A 17,417-nucleotide genomic window follows, 5' to 3' on the forward strand; every position below is an offset into this window, starting at 1 on the left:
CAACAAATTGTTCATCACTACAGCAACAGTAGACCCCCATTACTAGTACCGAACCCCCGACATGACATGCAGGAAAAGAAAAAATAGTAGGCTAAATCGTATGCACAATTTATTAATTCATTCCCTCGATTTACTAAAACGTGCGCACAATTTACTATTTCATTCCCTCAATTTACTAAAATGTGCGCACAATTTACTATTACAAAATAGTAATGGTTGAAGCCTGGTCATGTGAGCAGCACAACGCATGCGTGTGATGCTGACGCAGGAGCTGGCCAATAATGAGTCGGAGTTTGGACGTAGAACCTGGAAGCACTGGACGTAAACAATGTATGAGAATGACACAGAATAGAGGATATTGTTGAATAAAGTGGTTATTTTTGTTTTGTTTTTGCACACAAAAAGTATTCACATCACTTCATAACATTAAGGTTGAGCCACTGTAGTCACGTCAACTGTTTTAACGATGATTTTGGTACCTTTCTGGTCCTTGAAAGTGGTATTTATATTGCTGTCATGGACGAGTCAGATATCTCTCGGATTTCATCAGAAATATCTTAATTTTTATTCTGAAGATGAACAAAGGTCTTACGAGTTTGGAACAACATGAGGGTGTGCAATTAATGACAGAATTTTCATTTTTTTTTGTGAACTAACCCTTTAAGGACTGTTCCATAGGTGCATGAATTGTTTATGATTTATTGAAAAAGCATTAAAACATTGTTTAAACCCTTTCCAATAAAGATCTGTAAAGCTTATTTGGATTTTACAAAATTATATTTAAAACAGTATCCTGAAAAAGGGACTTTTTGTAAGTTTATCAATGGAAACCAAGGGAACAAAGGAAATAGGAACTAAATAAATAAAACTTAAATCAAATGTGACACACATCAGCAACCCAGGAACATTTCCTCAAGGATCTTATCTTAGATTACATTGCGGTACTCATTCTGATATTTGATTGCAGTTTAATTCCTAATATTAGGAACTCAGTTAATCAACAACTTCTCACGGTTTTATATGCGTTACAAACATCACACAGGTAGATCTTTCCTGCTAAGGCCTGACGCACCTGCCTACAAATTACCTGCCTACAACTTAGCTACAACCCCAATCCCAGAAAACTTGAGACATGTAAACTTTGGGGTTGTAGTTCTATCACTGCAATGCAAATTTGGTGATCATAAAGTGAGCAATTGCAAATAATCAGATAATAGAAAACAACTTATTATTTAAATTTTTATAAGGAAATACAAGTGTCTGCAAAAGCAAAATGCAATCTTGCTTAGAGGGGGATAAACTATGATTGGCACTATCAGTCCTCTGAGAGAAATTATGCTATGATGGTGTTGTTTGGGCTTCACACACTGTATAAATGCTGAGGTAGACAGCAGGCAGGAATCAGAACTGCCATGCTGATACTTAAACTGCTTTTGATGGTCCTGTTAACCCAGGCAGAAAAGCCTGACTGCACACGACAGGGTCACAGGGTGCTGCCGGAACTGGAGAAAGCTGGAGACCTGATAATTGGGGGTATATTCTCCTTCCGCACTGGACAAGATGGCTACACAGATTATTTTACAAAAATACCGGAAATACGTCCATGCAAAGAGTATGTTTGTGTTTGTACCATGGTTTAATTTTTTATAAGATTTATTGTGATAAATTTGTGTATGCCTAAACCCTCTAAACAAAACATGTTATTTGTTATTATGCAAAAACCTTCTTCAGTAAAAATACAGCATTACTGACTGAAAATGCCCTTAAGTTTCAGTTTCAGGGAATTCAAGTTTGCTCACACAATGATGTTTGCAATAGATGAGATAAACAGAGACATGGAAATTCTCCCTGGAATTAAACTGGGATACAAAATCTACAATGACTGTGGATCCACAGACATACTAAGAGCTGCGATGACATTAGTAAATGGTCTAGAGCAGTCAAAAACAGGATCAAACTGCAATAAAACAGTCCAGGCAATTATTGGACATTCTGGATCAACACCAACTATGAGCTTTGCAAAGATTGTTGGAAGATTTCATATACCAGTGGTAAGCTATATTTTCTCTTTATTAGTTTTAATGTATAGTCAATTATAAGTTTCCATGTTACAATTTTAAATACAGGCACTATTGTAACACATTTTTATGTATTTTCATCTGTCTTTCAACAAATATTTGAGCAGATGTATATCAAAAGTTAAATAAATTGCTTTTTTCACTCTCTTTGTCTTTACAGATCAGTCATTTTGCTACATGTGCTTGCTTGAGCAACAGAAAGGAGTATCCCTCCTTTTTCAGAACTATCCCCAGCGATTACTATCAAAGCAGAGCACTGGCCCAGCTGGTCAGACATTTTGGCTGGATGTGGGTGGGGGTGTTAAGCAATAAAAATGATTATGGAATAAACGGGATAACCACCTTTATTAGCGCTGCTAGTGAGGAAGGAGTGTGCATTGAATACTCAGAAGCCTTTGAAAGTACCAGCCCATACCACGAAATATTAAGAATCGTGAATATTATCAGAATCTCCACATCTAAGGTAATTATGGCCTTCATGTCACACAGAGAGATAAAGATTCTGGTGGATGAGCTATACAGACAGAACATCACAGGACTGCAGTGGATCGGAAGTGATGCCTGGATCACAGATGACTCTCTAGCAGATATCCTTGGTCATACTTTGCTGATTGGATCTATAGGATTCGCTGTCCGCAATGCTCAGATACCTGGACTAGGTCCTTTTCTACAGGATGTCAACCCCTCTCAATTTCCTAACAGCATATTTTTTAAAGACTTTTGGGAACATGTTTTTGACTGTTCTTTGTCTCCAAGTGAAATAAAAAAGAGGTGTAATGGCTCTGAGAACTTGAGAGATGTGCAAAACTCTTTCACTGACTTGACTGATTTGAGGTTCTCAAACAATATATATAAAGCTGTTTATGCAGTAGCCCATGCAGTTAATAACATTCTCTCATGTGAGCAAAACAAAAGCTTCATTCTTAATTCCACTTGTCTAAAACTTACTGAAATAAAGCCTTGGCAGGTAAGACCAGATAATTCTTTCAGATTTTATATATATATATATGTGTGTGTGTGTGTGCGTGTACACAGTCAGTAATGTTTTCCTTTTCATTTCAAGGTCTTAAACTCTTTGCAATCCATAAATTTCACCACACCTGGGGGTGAAAATGTCTTTTTTGATAAAAACGGAGATTCACCAGCGAGATATGAGCTAATCAATCTACAAAGTGTTAATAAAGGCAAAATAGAGGTGGAAACTATTGGTTACTATGATGCCTCTTTGCCTAAAAGTCAACAGTTCTCCATGAATAATGTTCAGGTTGTCTGGAGAGAAGGAAAAAATCAGGTAGAGCTTTTAACATAAATTTCTAAACACACACACACACACACACACACACACACACACACACACACACACACACACACACACACACACACACACACACACACAAAAGATTGCAGCTGAGAAAGTAAATATTATAATGTTTGTGTCCTTGTATTGGTGTTTTGCAGGTGCCTGTGTCTGTGTGTAGTGAGAGCTGTCCCCCAGGCACTAGAAAAGCAGTGCAGAAAGGAAGACCTGTCTGCTGTTATGACTGCATACTATGCCCACCAGGAGAGATTAGCAACACAACAGGTACATAAGAATGTAATTAAAGTATACATTCTAGTACTGAGTAATATTAATGAACTAAATGTTCTTATTATAAGGTTAGGGTTATGTTTAGGATTGGGTTTAGGGTTAGTTGCATGTACTTATGCATAATTTATAGTTACCAAAAAATCTTTCAAGATGTGTTTTTTTTTTTTTTTTTTCACAAAATTGGAGCCAATGTTTGATTAATGTTTAACATAGAATTATTGCATTTGATTTTTTTTTTTTTTTTTCTAGATTCAGTTGATTGCCTCAAATGCCCTATTGCACAGTGGTCAAATACAAGAGGAGATTCCTGCATCCCAAAAGAAATTGAATTCTTATCATATGCTGAAATAATGGGGATTTTTTTGGCATTTTTTTCTTTAGTTGGGGTCTTTTTCACTACAGCAATCATGCTTATTTTCTATATTTACAGAAGCACACCTATAGTAAGAGCCAACAACTCAGAGCTGAGCTTCCTGCTGCTCTTCTCATTGACTCTCTGTTTCCTCTGTTCACTTACTTTCATTGGTCGGCCCACTGAGTGGTCCTGTATGTTGCGTCACACAGCATTTGGCATCACTTTTGTACTCTGTATCTCCTGTGTTCTGGGGAAAACAATAGTGGTGTTAATGGCCTTCAAGGCTACACTTCCAGGAAGTAATTTTATGAAATGGTTTGGGCCCGTGCAGCAGAAACTCTGTGTAATTTTCTTTGCACTTATACAGGTGCTTATTTGTGCATTCTGGTTAATATTAGCTCCACCATTTCCATATATGAACATGAATCATTACCAAGAAAAGATCATTTTAGAATGTCATTTAGGTTCAGCTATTGGTTTCTGGACTGTATTGGGTTATATTGGTCTCCTGGCTGTCTTTTGCTTCATTTTAGCTTTTCTAGCACGGAAACTGCCTGACAACTTCAATGAAGCTAAATTCATCACATTCAGCATGCTCATATTTTGTGCTGTGTGGATCACATTTATCCCAGCTTATGTCAGTTCTCCTGGAAAATTCATTGTAGCTGTGGAAATATTTGCCATTTTGGTCTCTAGCTTTGGTTTACTGTTCTGTATTTTCTTGCCAAAGTGCTATATAATTTTACTAAAACCTGAAATGAACACTAAAAAGCATGTAATGGCAAAGATGTCCAATGATATCCATTAATAGTTATTGGAGTGCATAAAATTAACAGAGCATGAGAAAAAATCCCTGAAATATTCAGAATTAAGACTTTGTTGAAATGAAATAAATCTAAGCAAGGATCTTTAACTGGGGGTTGATCGTTTTTGTTAACAAATGAAATCATGGGTAAAAACATCACAAAGTCAAATTTAAATATAAGCACCCTCAGTTGATACTGTAATTATATCATACTGGAAAACTCTCCAGTGTGTTTTTGTGTTTACACTGTGGAGAACGTCAAATGTTTCTATTTACAGCATGTTTTCGCAGCGATGAGAAATGTAGCACAGTCATGTTTGTTGACAATAGTCAATAAGAGTTGTTTAATTTAGTCAGAATCAACTCACCACTCAAAACACCTAATATTTTGTTTAGTGCTGAGCAAATCCTCTCATTACAAACAAAGACACAATGCAAGTAAGAGATTCATTATGCAGTGTAGACAACTTTATTGACTTGTATTGATTTGTAAGATAACAAACTGAGTGAATGACAGCTTTTTAATGATTGTAAAGGATTTCTACGTACTTTCGAGGCTATAAATATAATCCATTGAACAAAAGTTTTTCATGCTATTAAGGGGACCAACAGCTAGTTGCACAGTGAAAATTTCTGAAGTGACATCTACATATAAATGTGGGATTCACTATCAAAATTGCAGTTGACAGTGATAACTATAGCACAGAAAAAAAAAAAAAAAAAAAAATTGACACGTGCAACGTAAATGCAGACTAATAGATTAAAGGCACAGTATGTAAGTTTCCCCACATGGAAAAAACCTATATAAACAAATATGTTTCAATGTAGGTTTTGATATAGGATTTTAATATATGTGACATATATAAAATTGGCCGTTTTCCTATATTATATGTACATATATGCACACACATATATGTATATATGTACACATATATGCACACATATATATGTGCATACATATACCTATATAGGTACATATATGCACGTATATGCACCTATATTTTCATCTATAAGAATTGACCTTGTAAATGTTTCTGGAAAACGTGTAGATATCATAGTTAATATATCATGTTAATATATTGCCATAGTTAAATTCCATAACATGCCAATTACATATGATACTAATTTCACGTGTTCGCACATACATAAGTTTTTGCATAATTTTTTTTCGTTAATTTACTTTTGTTTTTGCCTTGATAATAGAAAATATGAGCTAGGCATCATGTATGGCAGTCAAGAATGAGATATGAGCTACAAAATGACCAGATCCTGCCATTAGCTATACAGAAGACATATATTGTATGTATAGGGCTTATATGTGGATATGAAGAAGCAATACAGGAGACCTATATTTCCTGTATATGCACATATATGCACCTCAATTTTCCCTATATGTGGCATATATACGCATATATGCAGCATATATATTATCATATATGTGCATATATGCAGCATATATGTGCATATACACTGCATATAGGTTTCATATATGCGCATATATCCGCATATAGGTTCTTTCCATGTGGGTCACCACTAAAGGATGCTTATTCAAAACAATAACAAAGGGGTAGCTTGTTAATGCAAGGAATGAGCGTGGAATCATCGGAGTTGTCATCTTCACCTCCACAGCTGATGGAAAGCAATCCGACAGGACTCAGGCAGAAGTCATGTTCATGGATAAGCTAATGTTTTAAAGTTTTATTAATGTTACTGTTGTATGAAGCAGGGTGGGGACGAGAGCCATGCGAGATGAATGAGGCCAGTGAAGCAAATGCTAATGGGAGATACCTGTACAATACACCAGTCTCGAGTCCCATGGAATGATGACAGTGAAGGGTGAGAGATGATCAGGCCTTGAACTTTTTACTTTGCTGTTTGAATTAAGCTTATATGTTGCAGTTGTCCATTACGATTAAAGTTACATTTAACGTTTGCTGATTCCTGTCTCCTTCCTCCCTGAACTTTAACTTTGTTACAGTTATGTTTGATCACTGAAATTCACAATATTCAATTTCATTCTAATAAAACAGCTGTGAGTGCTGAATTGCTACTCATACAAGTCACTTTACCTGATGAATTAAGATTGTGGGGTAAATAAAATAAGATATTCCACAGATTAAAATGGTGTATAACTCTTAATTGTATGTGCAACATTGACGGAGTATTTTTTGTCTCTTTCACACTGGTAAGAAAAAAACCGAGGTGGTATCACCGGATTTACCTCAGATTCCAGAGTGTTAACAACCACCTCTGCTACTTAACTGATCTGGGCAGCGTTTCCCAAAAGAACCAATGGAGCTACGATTAACGTAGGCTTACGATGCTTTTGGGAAACGCTACCCTGGTCAGTTAAGTAGCAAAGGGGGTTGTTAACACTCTGGAATCTGAGGTAAATCCGGTGATACCACCTCGGTTTTTTTCTTACCAGTGTGAAAGAGACTAAAAATACTCTGTCAATGTTTCACAAACAATTAAGAGTTATACACCATTTTGATCTGTGGAATAAATCTTATTTTATTTACACTCAGAGTAAAAACAAAATGTTGTGCTTTTTGTAAAATAAAGAAAACATAATGTGTGATCTGTCATCTCCCTCTGAACGAAGTCCAATCTGATAGTTCTCAGAAAATGAACTGTAACTTAGTGAATACTAATCACAAAAAAATTAGACTGTTAGTGTGTTAGTTCGTTAGTTCCTGAATTTTCACATGGCCTGTTCTTCTTTAGGAGGCATTTGTGGACTAAAGGTGTACAGAGCGCACTCCGGCTGCAAGTATGAATTGAAAACACAGTATCCAGCGCTCAGGGATGGGCAGTATTTATGATACATGTATTTCAAATACATATTTCAAATACAAAATATTATTTTGTAATTTGCATTTGATAGTGTTGATAAAAATGGCTTTGTATTTTATATCAAAATACTTTAGTGTTTTGTATTTTTGTATTATTAAAATACTGTAAAATACTTTGTAAGAAGTCTACATGATGACATCATAAAATTGCGGCCTCTGATTGGTGCTTACTTTATAGTTTGCAGAGACTTGCGATCAGAACAGAAAATTGGTTCATATGGAAGAAGGTGGTTAAAAACGTGCAGGCTGCCAGCTTTCTATCAATTTTTAGCATGAATTGCTATAATTTTTAACAGTTCATGTTAAGTTTGGTGTTCGTTTTGGTAGCCTAGGCTAAATAGCATACCAATTTACATAATGTTCTTGTAAACATTACCGAGCAGCAGCACCCTATATTTATGATTAACAATCAAATTATTAATTGGTTAAAAACTAGTTGCTATGAACACAGGTGCCATCAGTTGTCTTCTTATGAATGACTTGTTTGAGTCAGTGTTGCTGATGCAAAGTAGGCCCTTCATTACCAAACACCAAGTAACTAAATTAGGATACAATTGAGTCATTTGCAAACATTATACTGTTGGTTACTTTAAAACTAACCTTCATCTGGGAGATCACAGGGATATGTGAATATTTGTTCTATTAAAGCCACAATATGTAATTTTTTGTCTCTAAAGATCGCTAATTCAAAACAAAGGCGAAGCTCGATGACACCTTGATTTCACGGAATCATGGGATGTGTTGTCTTCATGTCTACAGCCGGTGGAAAAGAATCATGTTTATGGAGATATTATTAACGTTACTGTAGTATGAAGCAGAGCAGGACCAAATGCTGTGAAGCAGTAACGAGCCTACTGGAGCCATTACTAATGAGTGACTGAGTGACGAGAGCGACACACAGCTCGACAGCAGCAGATCTTTTATTATGCCACAGTCGCTGCTCCCGCTTCTTCCGGTCATGTGCACGTAGGGTAAAGCAGCGCTGCTTATCATATTAGATACATTTGAGTGCTGAAAGTTGGTATAATGCTACTCTGTGCGTTCACTCAGCGGCTACTATAAGACACTTGATGCACACTGCAGTAAGCTAGATCGATATTAGTCATGGTAAAACATGGTACTCGTAAATCAAGAAAACGAGATTCAAACAAAAAGACTTAGGGCCAGATTTACTAACAGCTTGTGCCAGCGCAAACCCTCTTTTGGCGTTAAAAAACTACTGTCGGGATTTACTAAAGACACGCAGTATAAAATTAGCGCTGAAAACGCGTGGACTGAGTTGTGTTTGCAGCTGACCTTATTGCATATGCATTTTTAGGAGTTTCCCTTTCAGATGCAAAACTTTTGGGAGGAGAGTATTTAAATAAATCACAAATTGCGATTTACTAATGTTTGCGCTCGTCAATTTACTGGTATTTACACCATTATTTAACGCCCTAAAAAAGCATGTCTGAACCCATTTTGTGACATGGCTGCAATTGTTGCTGTTAGGAGGAGACACTGCAGAGAACAGAGATCATGTGGTAGAAGGATTATTAATTTCTCCAAAATGCCAGAGTAAAGGCCTGGACGGGACGAATATCATGTGCGATTTTCACCAACGTTTAACGCCTTGTGACTAAACAACGTGCGCCAATGTGAGTGTGCACACCGACGCGAAAAACGTGAGGCGTAAAAGCGTAATTTTTTAAAAAACGCCACGGGTTCTTTTTTTTGGTTTGATGTGCCGCGTTAAAAACTGGGCGACCAATGAGATTGGCGCATTTGTTCACGTGTCTGGAGCTGCTGAAGTTACAGTAAAACACGACTTGGTGGCGTTCAAGCACAAAACAGTCTTGCCGAGCACACATTGATACCAAGACGACGAAGAGGAAGTAAGTAGACAACGAAGACCCCTACAAACTATCCCTGCGTCTCAAACAGCTCCCCCGTCCCCTGCTCCTCCCCTTCATGGCAGACGGCAGCAGGCTCCGGCCCATGGCGGGCGGCGGTGACTCCTCCGCTCCCTCCTGGACGGCAGCCACCCCACCTCGTCCCAGGAGCATAGCATCCGGGTCTCCATCCCACCTTTCACTAGGCTCCAGCACCACAGCCTCGGGCAGCCTCTTGCGGTCTTCCCACTCCCGCGCTGCCCGAACTCCGCAGCACCGCGATCCCACTCAGCAGCGAGGGCTCTCCGACAGCATGTACCTCCTTCCTCCCGGGTTTCGGCACCAATGTAACACAGTTCATAAATGTGGGAAGAAGGAGGCGGGAACCGGCGAACGTTCAACAAAAGTTTAATTCAAAATAAACAAATAACAAAACGAAAGTAATGCCGGCAGACCCTCGCGGACGTCTGCCGGCCACACAAACATAATAAAACATAACATAAAGTCCAGGCCTGGTCCTCTCTTGCCCTTCACTGACATCGCTCCTCCGGAGCTCCTCCGTGAGAGACTCGAGGCCGTTCTCTCATGGCTCTCGCCCGCCCTGCTCGTCACAATATCGTTTGCCAAGCTATGTTGGCCTATATTTGCATGTCAGCAGATCACGTGCAAAACTTGCCACTCCCATCAACACATTTATGGAATTGCGCTCACACTGTAATTTGCCCCGTGTAGTAAATCTGAGTTTTCTTTCAAATGAATGTATCCAAACAGTTGCTTCCCTGTCTAATAAAACTCATAATATACAAACCCGATTCCAAAAAAAATTGGGACACTGTACAAATTGTGAATAAAAAAGGAATGCAATAATTTACAAATCTCATAAACTTATATTTTATTCACAATAGAATATAGATAACATATCAAATGTTGAAAGTGAGACATTTTGAAATGTCATGCCAGATATTGGCTCATTTTGGATTTCATGAGAGCTACACATTCCAAAAAAGTTGGGACAGGTAGCAATAAGAGGCCGGAAAAGTTAAATGTACATATAAGGAACAGCTGGAGGACCAATTTGCAACTTATTAGGTCAATTGGCAACATGATTGGGTATAATAAGAGCCTCTCAGAGTGCCAGTGTCTCTCAGAAGTCAAGATGGGCAGAGGATCACCAATTCCCCCAATGCTGCGGTGAAAAATAGTGGAGCAATATCAGAAAGGAGTTTCTCAGACAAAAATTGCAAAGAGTTTGAAGTTATCATCATCTACATTGCATAATATCATCCAAAGATACAGAGAATCTGGAACAATCTCTGTGCGTAAGGGTCAAGGCCGGAAAACCATACTGGATGCCTCTGATCTTCGGGCCCTTAGATGGCACTGCATCACATACATCACATACATGCTACTGTAATGGAAATCACAGCATGGGCTCAGCAATACTTCCATAAAACATTGTTGGTGAACACAACCCACCGTGCCATTCGCCGTTGCCGGCTAAAACTCTGTAGGTCAAAAAAGAAGCCATATCTAAACATGATCCAGAAGCACAGGCAATTTTTAAAAATTGCAATCTTATCTAGATCATGATGACAGTCTGACATATTGGGGAAGGGGAAAGTGACAAATGACAAGTGAAGTCCAAGTATGGTAACCTATAGTTGGAATTTGTCCTCTGTATTTAACCCATATAAGTTCAAGGGCACCTCAGTTATTTCCTGCCAGAAATCAAACCAGCAACCTTTGGGTTACCCATCAAACTCGTTAACCATTAGGCCATGACTGCCCCCATAGAAAACTGGTGAAAAGACTCCTTCTTGCTTTCAAGCAAGTATACTTCATCCTGGTTACACAAAGTGGCCATCTGATATCAGAAACAATCAAAAGTTTATCAGTGAACGAAACCTTCGCTAATATCACCAATCAGATATCAAGTATTTGTTGATAAAAAGCTGCATTCTTTGAGCATACCCTAAATTACAAATTATCTGCATGGAATTTTGCATACATTACTTACTTCTAGTGAAGAAACAAATGAGGAGGTGAGAGATGTTTTCTGTCGATGAAGGTATCCAAAGTTGCTCACCTGTCTAATAAAACTCAATATATTAAAGGATCTGTGGTGTCCATGGTTTCTATGTTAGTAAAACTGGAAATCATTGGTAATTCATATATCATGTCATTGACATGCAATGTTATGATGTTGCATAGGTTAAAATAGCTGATATCTCTGTATTTAAACATTGTTGGAAACATTTGGGATAATGTAAGTACACAGGTCAACAAAATATATAACACTGTGCTTTTTGGATATTTTGGAAAAATCTTACATTGTGTCTTTAATAGAAAAATATTTATATCAATGTTTCATATTTCATTCTAATTATTTGTAAAAGTAATGACTTGTAAATATTCTTATAAATCTCACTGGCCATTTTTGTTATGGTGGAGCTGTTGCTTATACATTACATCTGCACTTTACTAGAGAACCCTCACAAATTTCAGTTATTTGATACTTAATTGTCCATCACAAGAAAACGTTTTAGAAAACTTGAAGCTAAAGTTAAAGTAAATGTTTAATTTTCATCTGACTAGCAAAATTAAAATGTATGACTCTGAAAAGCCATTAAAACAAATTACAACAGCTGCGAACAACTACAATGAATTGCGATTTTTATTATATGCTTATTATGATGCATATATCTCAATTTTAACAATGAAAAAAAAAAAAAAAAAAAAAAAAAAAAAACAGAATGATGCATGTGCAACAACAATAACATGAATACTTCTAATCTACTTTATTAATGTAACATCATACTATGGTTGGTTTCTATTAATATTGAAATCTATAATGCTTCATTTGTAACTCTGTTTGACACATTTTGTATCAGGGGTCCCTGCTCCATGTCTTTATTACCTAAGTGACCCTTGCCATGAAGATCCCTGCATTTGAGAAACAAGCTTTTAATTTTACATAGAGCAGGTCGCCCCCTGATGGAGGCTGCCAATGTTGCACTCACATGGCCAGCCTTGTTGTGCAATTTGCCCAAATTACTGTTACTATTACTACTACTATTATACTTTAATGCAAAGTTTATTTTATATGGCAACCCAACAACATATAAATACTTTTTATAGACACATTATAATCACAAAGGACATTGTGCCATTAGGCATGTGCCCATTTGCTAAAATAGTTGATCCAACCCTGGATACAGTGTGAAGCAGGCTGGATTATTATTATTATTATTATTATTATTATTATTATATTGTAAATATTAGGCTATGGAAACAGAACACATTATGTGCCAATAAGCATTTTAAACTGTATTATTCTACCTTGGTGTCACGTGAGTTTACCATGTTGTGTGTTAAATTCATGTTGAATCCACCTTGTCAATAGTTGTGGCATTCCAATCAAATGATGTATCAGGAAAGAAATGTTAAACATAGCAGCCAGTACCATTTCCAATCCAATTCTGATCATTGTGTCATGATAAAAAGCAGACAGTACAGCACACTGTGCTAAGTTGTATAGGCAGATTACAGTTGTATAGGCCTACTGAGTTTTTTTTATTATTATTATTATTATTATTATTGCAGTATTGAATTTGCAAAAATCGTATACCACAAACTGGTTATTATTTTTCTTTATTATTATTATTTTACAACAGATCAAAAACTTAAAAATTAAGAACTACTACTAAGAAATTTGATTGGTTTACACATTTTTGTATAGCACTTATGCCCATATAAATCTGATGTTTGCTGCTTGTTAAGTGTGATTTTATTATTATGACTTTGTTTATGATAAGGATAAGGCTACATTTTATGATGACTACAAAACTGTAAACCACTTTCCACAATTCTTACAATAGATTTAAGGCCATTACTGTAGAGAAGATGAGCTCCATTTTATTTATTTATATGAAAATATACTGTAATCTTTTAACATGTTTAAGCTATTGTTTTATCACTAGCTAAAGTAAGTTGAAGCCAGAAAATATGCAATTCAGTAAGCAACACCCACAACATGGTATACAGTGGATGGAGACCCAACAGCTGTTATATAAGACAAAGCCAGAGGTTTAGCTGCCTGTTAAGGCTTTAGAATGGGGTTCTTACACACATGGCTTCTGTTCACACTAGTGAGAGCAGCTGACCCTCCATGCAAGTTATGGGGGACTCCTGACATTCCACAGCTTAGAAAAGATGGGGATGTGACAATTGGGGGCATCTTTTCCTTCCATAACAGCTGGGAGGAAATGATGCCCACATTCACATCAAAACCAGAGCAGCCAAAATGCAAGAGGTGAGTGGATTTGACAGATGTTATAAAAAGAACAATGAATGAATGATCTGTCTTATGTGCTTGTATTGGTATTTATACCTGTCTTAACCTCATGCATTTTCATTGTTATTTATTTAATTATTTGATTTATTATCTTTCTGTAGTTTGAGCCTCAGAGAATTTCAAAATGCACAGACAATGGTATTTGCCATTGAGGAAATCAACAACAGAGCTGATATTCTTCCTGGTGTCAGTTTGGGTTACAAAATCTATGATTCATGTGGTTCTATAGAAATGGCTCTCAGAGCCTCTCTGTCATTAGTAAATGGTGAAAATGCCTCTCAGTTGTCCTGTCAAAGACCCAACACAGTCCAAGCTATCATTGCAGAAACCTCCTCTACTCCAACTATTGCCATCTCTTCCACAGTTGGACCTTTGCATTTACCTGTGGTAAGTTGTTTACATCTTTAACAAAACATTTATGACAACATTTCTGTAATAATGTTAAAAATAAATAAATAAATAAATAAATACATACATACATACATACTATTAATAAATCACAAATTCTATTTTATTTAAAAAAAAAAAAAAAAAAAAAAAAAAAAGCCTAGCTAATTCATTTGTCACTAATCCTGCAGATTAGTCATTTTGCAACATGCGCTTGCCTTAGTGACAGAAAGAAACACCCCTCCTTCTTCAGGACTATTCCCAGTGATTATTACCAAAGCCGAGCACTGGCCAAACTGGTCAAGTATTTTGGCTGGACCTGGGTGGGGGCTCTTTGCAGTGATAATGATTATGGAAACAATGGCATGAACACTTTTATCAAAGCAGCCACAGAATTTGGAGTCTGTGTGGAATTTTCAGAAGCATTCTTCAGGACTGATCCCAGGGAGGCAATTTTGAGAATTGTGGACATTGTAAAGAAATCAAGCTCTAAAGTGATTGTTGCCTTTGTATCCTACTCAGACATGGAAGTTCTTCTAGGGGAAATAGCTCAACAGAATATCACTGGTCTACAGTGGATTGGTAGTGAATCATGGATCTCTGATACGAACATTGCTTCTGGTAAATGGCAACACATTCTTAGAGGGTCCATGGGCTTTGCCATCCCAAAAGCTGAAATAAGAGGCCTAAAGGAATTTTTGACTAAACTTAACCTGTCTTCTGGCATAGATCTGTATAAAGAGTTGTGGGAAACAGTATTCGATTGTAAACTTCCCTCACAACAAACTGTGGGAAGTAGAAGCAGGTGCACAGGCAATGAAAGTTTGGACAGTGTGCAGAACCAGTACACAGATGTTACAGAATTACAAATTGCTAATAATGTTTACAAAGCTGTGTATGCAGTTGCTCATGCTATGAATAGCATAATCAGTTGTTCAAAATTAGACACAAACCAAAGTAAATGCTTGGAGAAAGTCAACAATACATGGCAGGTAGCATGAGTTGCATGGAAACAGTCATTTCAGTTGCACTCATTTATTTAATCAAGTAATTTCTTTTTTTTTTTTTTTTTGTTGCTTTTACAGGTACTTAATGCCTTGAGAGAAGCGAGCTTCTATACAGAAACTGGCGAAAAGGTGTTTTTTGATAAAAATGGAGATCCGGCAGCAAGGTATGATCTCTTGAACTGGCAGCAGGGGGAGGATGGGAGAACAGAGTTTGTTAAAGTGGGTTTCTATGATGCCTCTTTACAACCAGGATTTCAGCTTTCATTTAACAACATGAGCATAGTGTGGGCCAAAAATCAACACCAGGTAATTTTTGTGAGCAGGCCTATATATTTGAAGTACATCTTGCATTGCTGTATACAAGAAGCACGTTTTGTTGAGGTACACATTGTCGTGTTTTACAGGTACCTGTGTCTGTGTGCAGTGAAAGCTGTCCCATGGGCACTAGGAAGGCTGTGAAAAAAGGAAAACCTCTCTGCTGTTATGACTGCATTCAGTGTGCAGAAGGAGAAATAAGTAATGAGACAGGTATGGTACAAAATTACAAATGCACAACAACAAGCAGAAGTGTACAAACTAAATCATTTTTATATTCAAACTTGTTCCTCAGATTCAGTGATGTGTCTCAAGTGCCCTGCTGAATTTTGGTCGAACAAATGGAGAGATGCATGTGTCCCAAAACTTGTGGAATTCTTATCATTTGAAGATGTGATGGGAATTATTCTAGTAGTGTTTTCTTTACTGGGCGTTTCTTTTACATTAGGTATTGCTGTAGTTTTCTTTGTACATAAGGATACCCCCATAGTAAAAGCCAATAACTCAGAGCTGAGTTTCCTGCTGCTCTTTTCATTGACTCTCTGTTTCCTCTGTTCACTTACTTTTATTGGTCGGCCCACTGAGTGGTCCTGTATGTTGCGTCACACAGCATTTGGGATCACTTTTGTTCTCTGTATCTCCTGTGTTCTAGGCAAAACAATAGTGGTGTTAATGGCCTTCAGGGCTTCAATTCCAGGAAGCAATGTCATGAGATGGTTTGGACCCTTGCAGCAAAGACTCAGTGTCATTACATTCACTCTATTACAGATTATAATTTGTGTGCTTTGGTTAACAATATCCCCTCCTTTCCCATATATGAACATGAATTATTACCAAGAGAGAATAATTCTAGAATGCAATTTAGGTTCAGATTTTGGTTTCTGGGCTGTTCTGGGTTATATTGGCCTACTGGCTGTCTTGTGCTTCATTCTGGCTTTTCTGGCACGAAAATTGCCAGATAACTTCAATGAAGCCAAATTCATCACATTCAGTATGCTCATATTCTGTGCTGTTTGGCTTACATTTATCCCAGCTTATATCAGTTCTCCTGGAAAATTTACTGTAGCTGTGGAGATATTTGCTATTTTAGCTTCAAGTTTTGGTTTGCTGTTTTGCATATTTGTTCCAAAATGTTACATTATTTTACTCAAGCCAGAACAAAACACAAAGAAACACATGATGGGTAAATCATAAAGAAAAAAAAAAAAAAAAAAAAAAAAAATCCACAAACATGGGAATGATAATGCAAATTTGAATGAAGCAAAATGATCTCAAAAAGGTTTGCTTATGAATTATGATTGTAGCCTCTACTTAAAAATAAATAAATAAATAAATAAATAATAAAATCTGTAAAAATCTGTATTATTCATCCAGAATATTATGTATTTTACTGAATAAATAAACAGTGAAATAAATATTGGAAACGCTAAACTAAAATAATTATAAATGTTAGCTTACCTTCACTACAAATGTCACCTCATCAAAACAATCATCTAAAAGTGTTTATTTTAGAATTTATTCCTGATGTGACACAAACTTTCAAATTGCCAATATTATGAAGTCATGTACTAATTATTAAATATAGTTCCAATCTGTACCATGCAACAAATAATGTTGAGAATTTAAGAGAATCATTTACTCCAATATACTGTATATTCAACATACTGCAAATAATGTTTGATTTTATATAGAATAAAGATTTAGTAATATATAAAATATGCTTTATGAGTGCTTTAAAATGAATAAAGATGTTTCTTATTATCTCTGAAAAAGTTTTATTGTACTCTATGAAATTTCTTTGC

General features: G+C 36.6%; 2 protein-coding genes across 2 annotated transcripts; both read left to right on the top strand.

The window, feature by feature from the left end:
- The first annotated feature begins 1,412 nt into the window (after positions 1–1,412).
- On the top strand, positions 1,413–4,829 carry LOC137022661 (extracellular calcium-sensing receptor-like). The gene is made up of 6 exons (XM_067389093.1): positions 1,413–1,612; positions 1,769–2,051; positions 2,239–3,045; positions 3,142–3,369; positions 3,537–3,660; positions 3,916–4,829. Exons 1-6 carry the CDS (start codon positions 1,413–1,415, stop codon positions 4,827–4,829), a joined length of 2,556 nt encoding a protein of 851 aa, XP_067245194.1.
- Positions 4,830–13,664: 8,835 nt separating this feature from the next.
- LOC137022662 (extracellular calcium-sensing receptor-like) lies at positions 13,665–16,809 on the top strand. The gene is made up of 6 exons (XM_067389094.1): positions 13,665–13,864; positions 14,008–14,293; positions 14,485–15,285; positions 15,379–15,606; positions 15,705–15,828; positions 15,911–16,809. The coding sequence occupies exons 1-6, from the start codon at positions 13,665–13,667 to the stop codon at positions 16,807–16,809; spliced, it is 2,538 nt and encodes an 845-aa protein (XP_067245195.1).
- The last annotated feature ends 608 nt before the right edge of the window (positions 16,810–17,417 follow it).

This window comes from Chanodichthys erythropterus, chromosome 7, assembly GCF_024489055.1.
Source record: "Chanodichthys erythropterus isolate Z2021 chromosome 7, ASM2448905v1, whole genome shotgun sequence".
Classification (NCBI taxonomy): Eukaryota; Metazoa; Chordata; class Actinopteri; order Cypriniformes; family Xenocyprididae; genus Chanodichthys; species Chanodichthys erythropterus.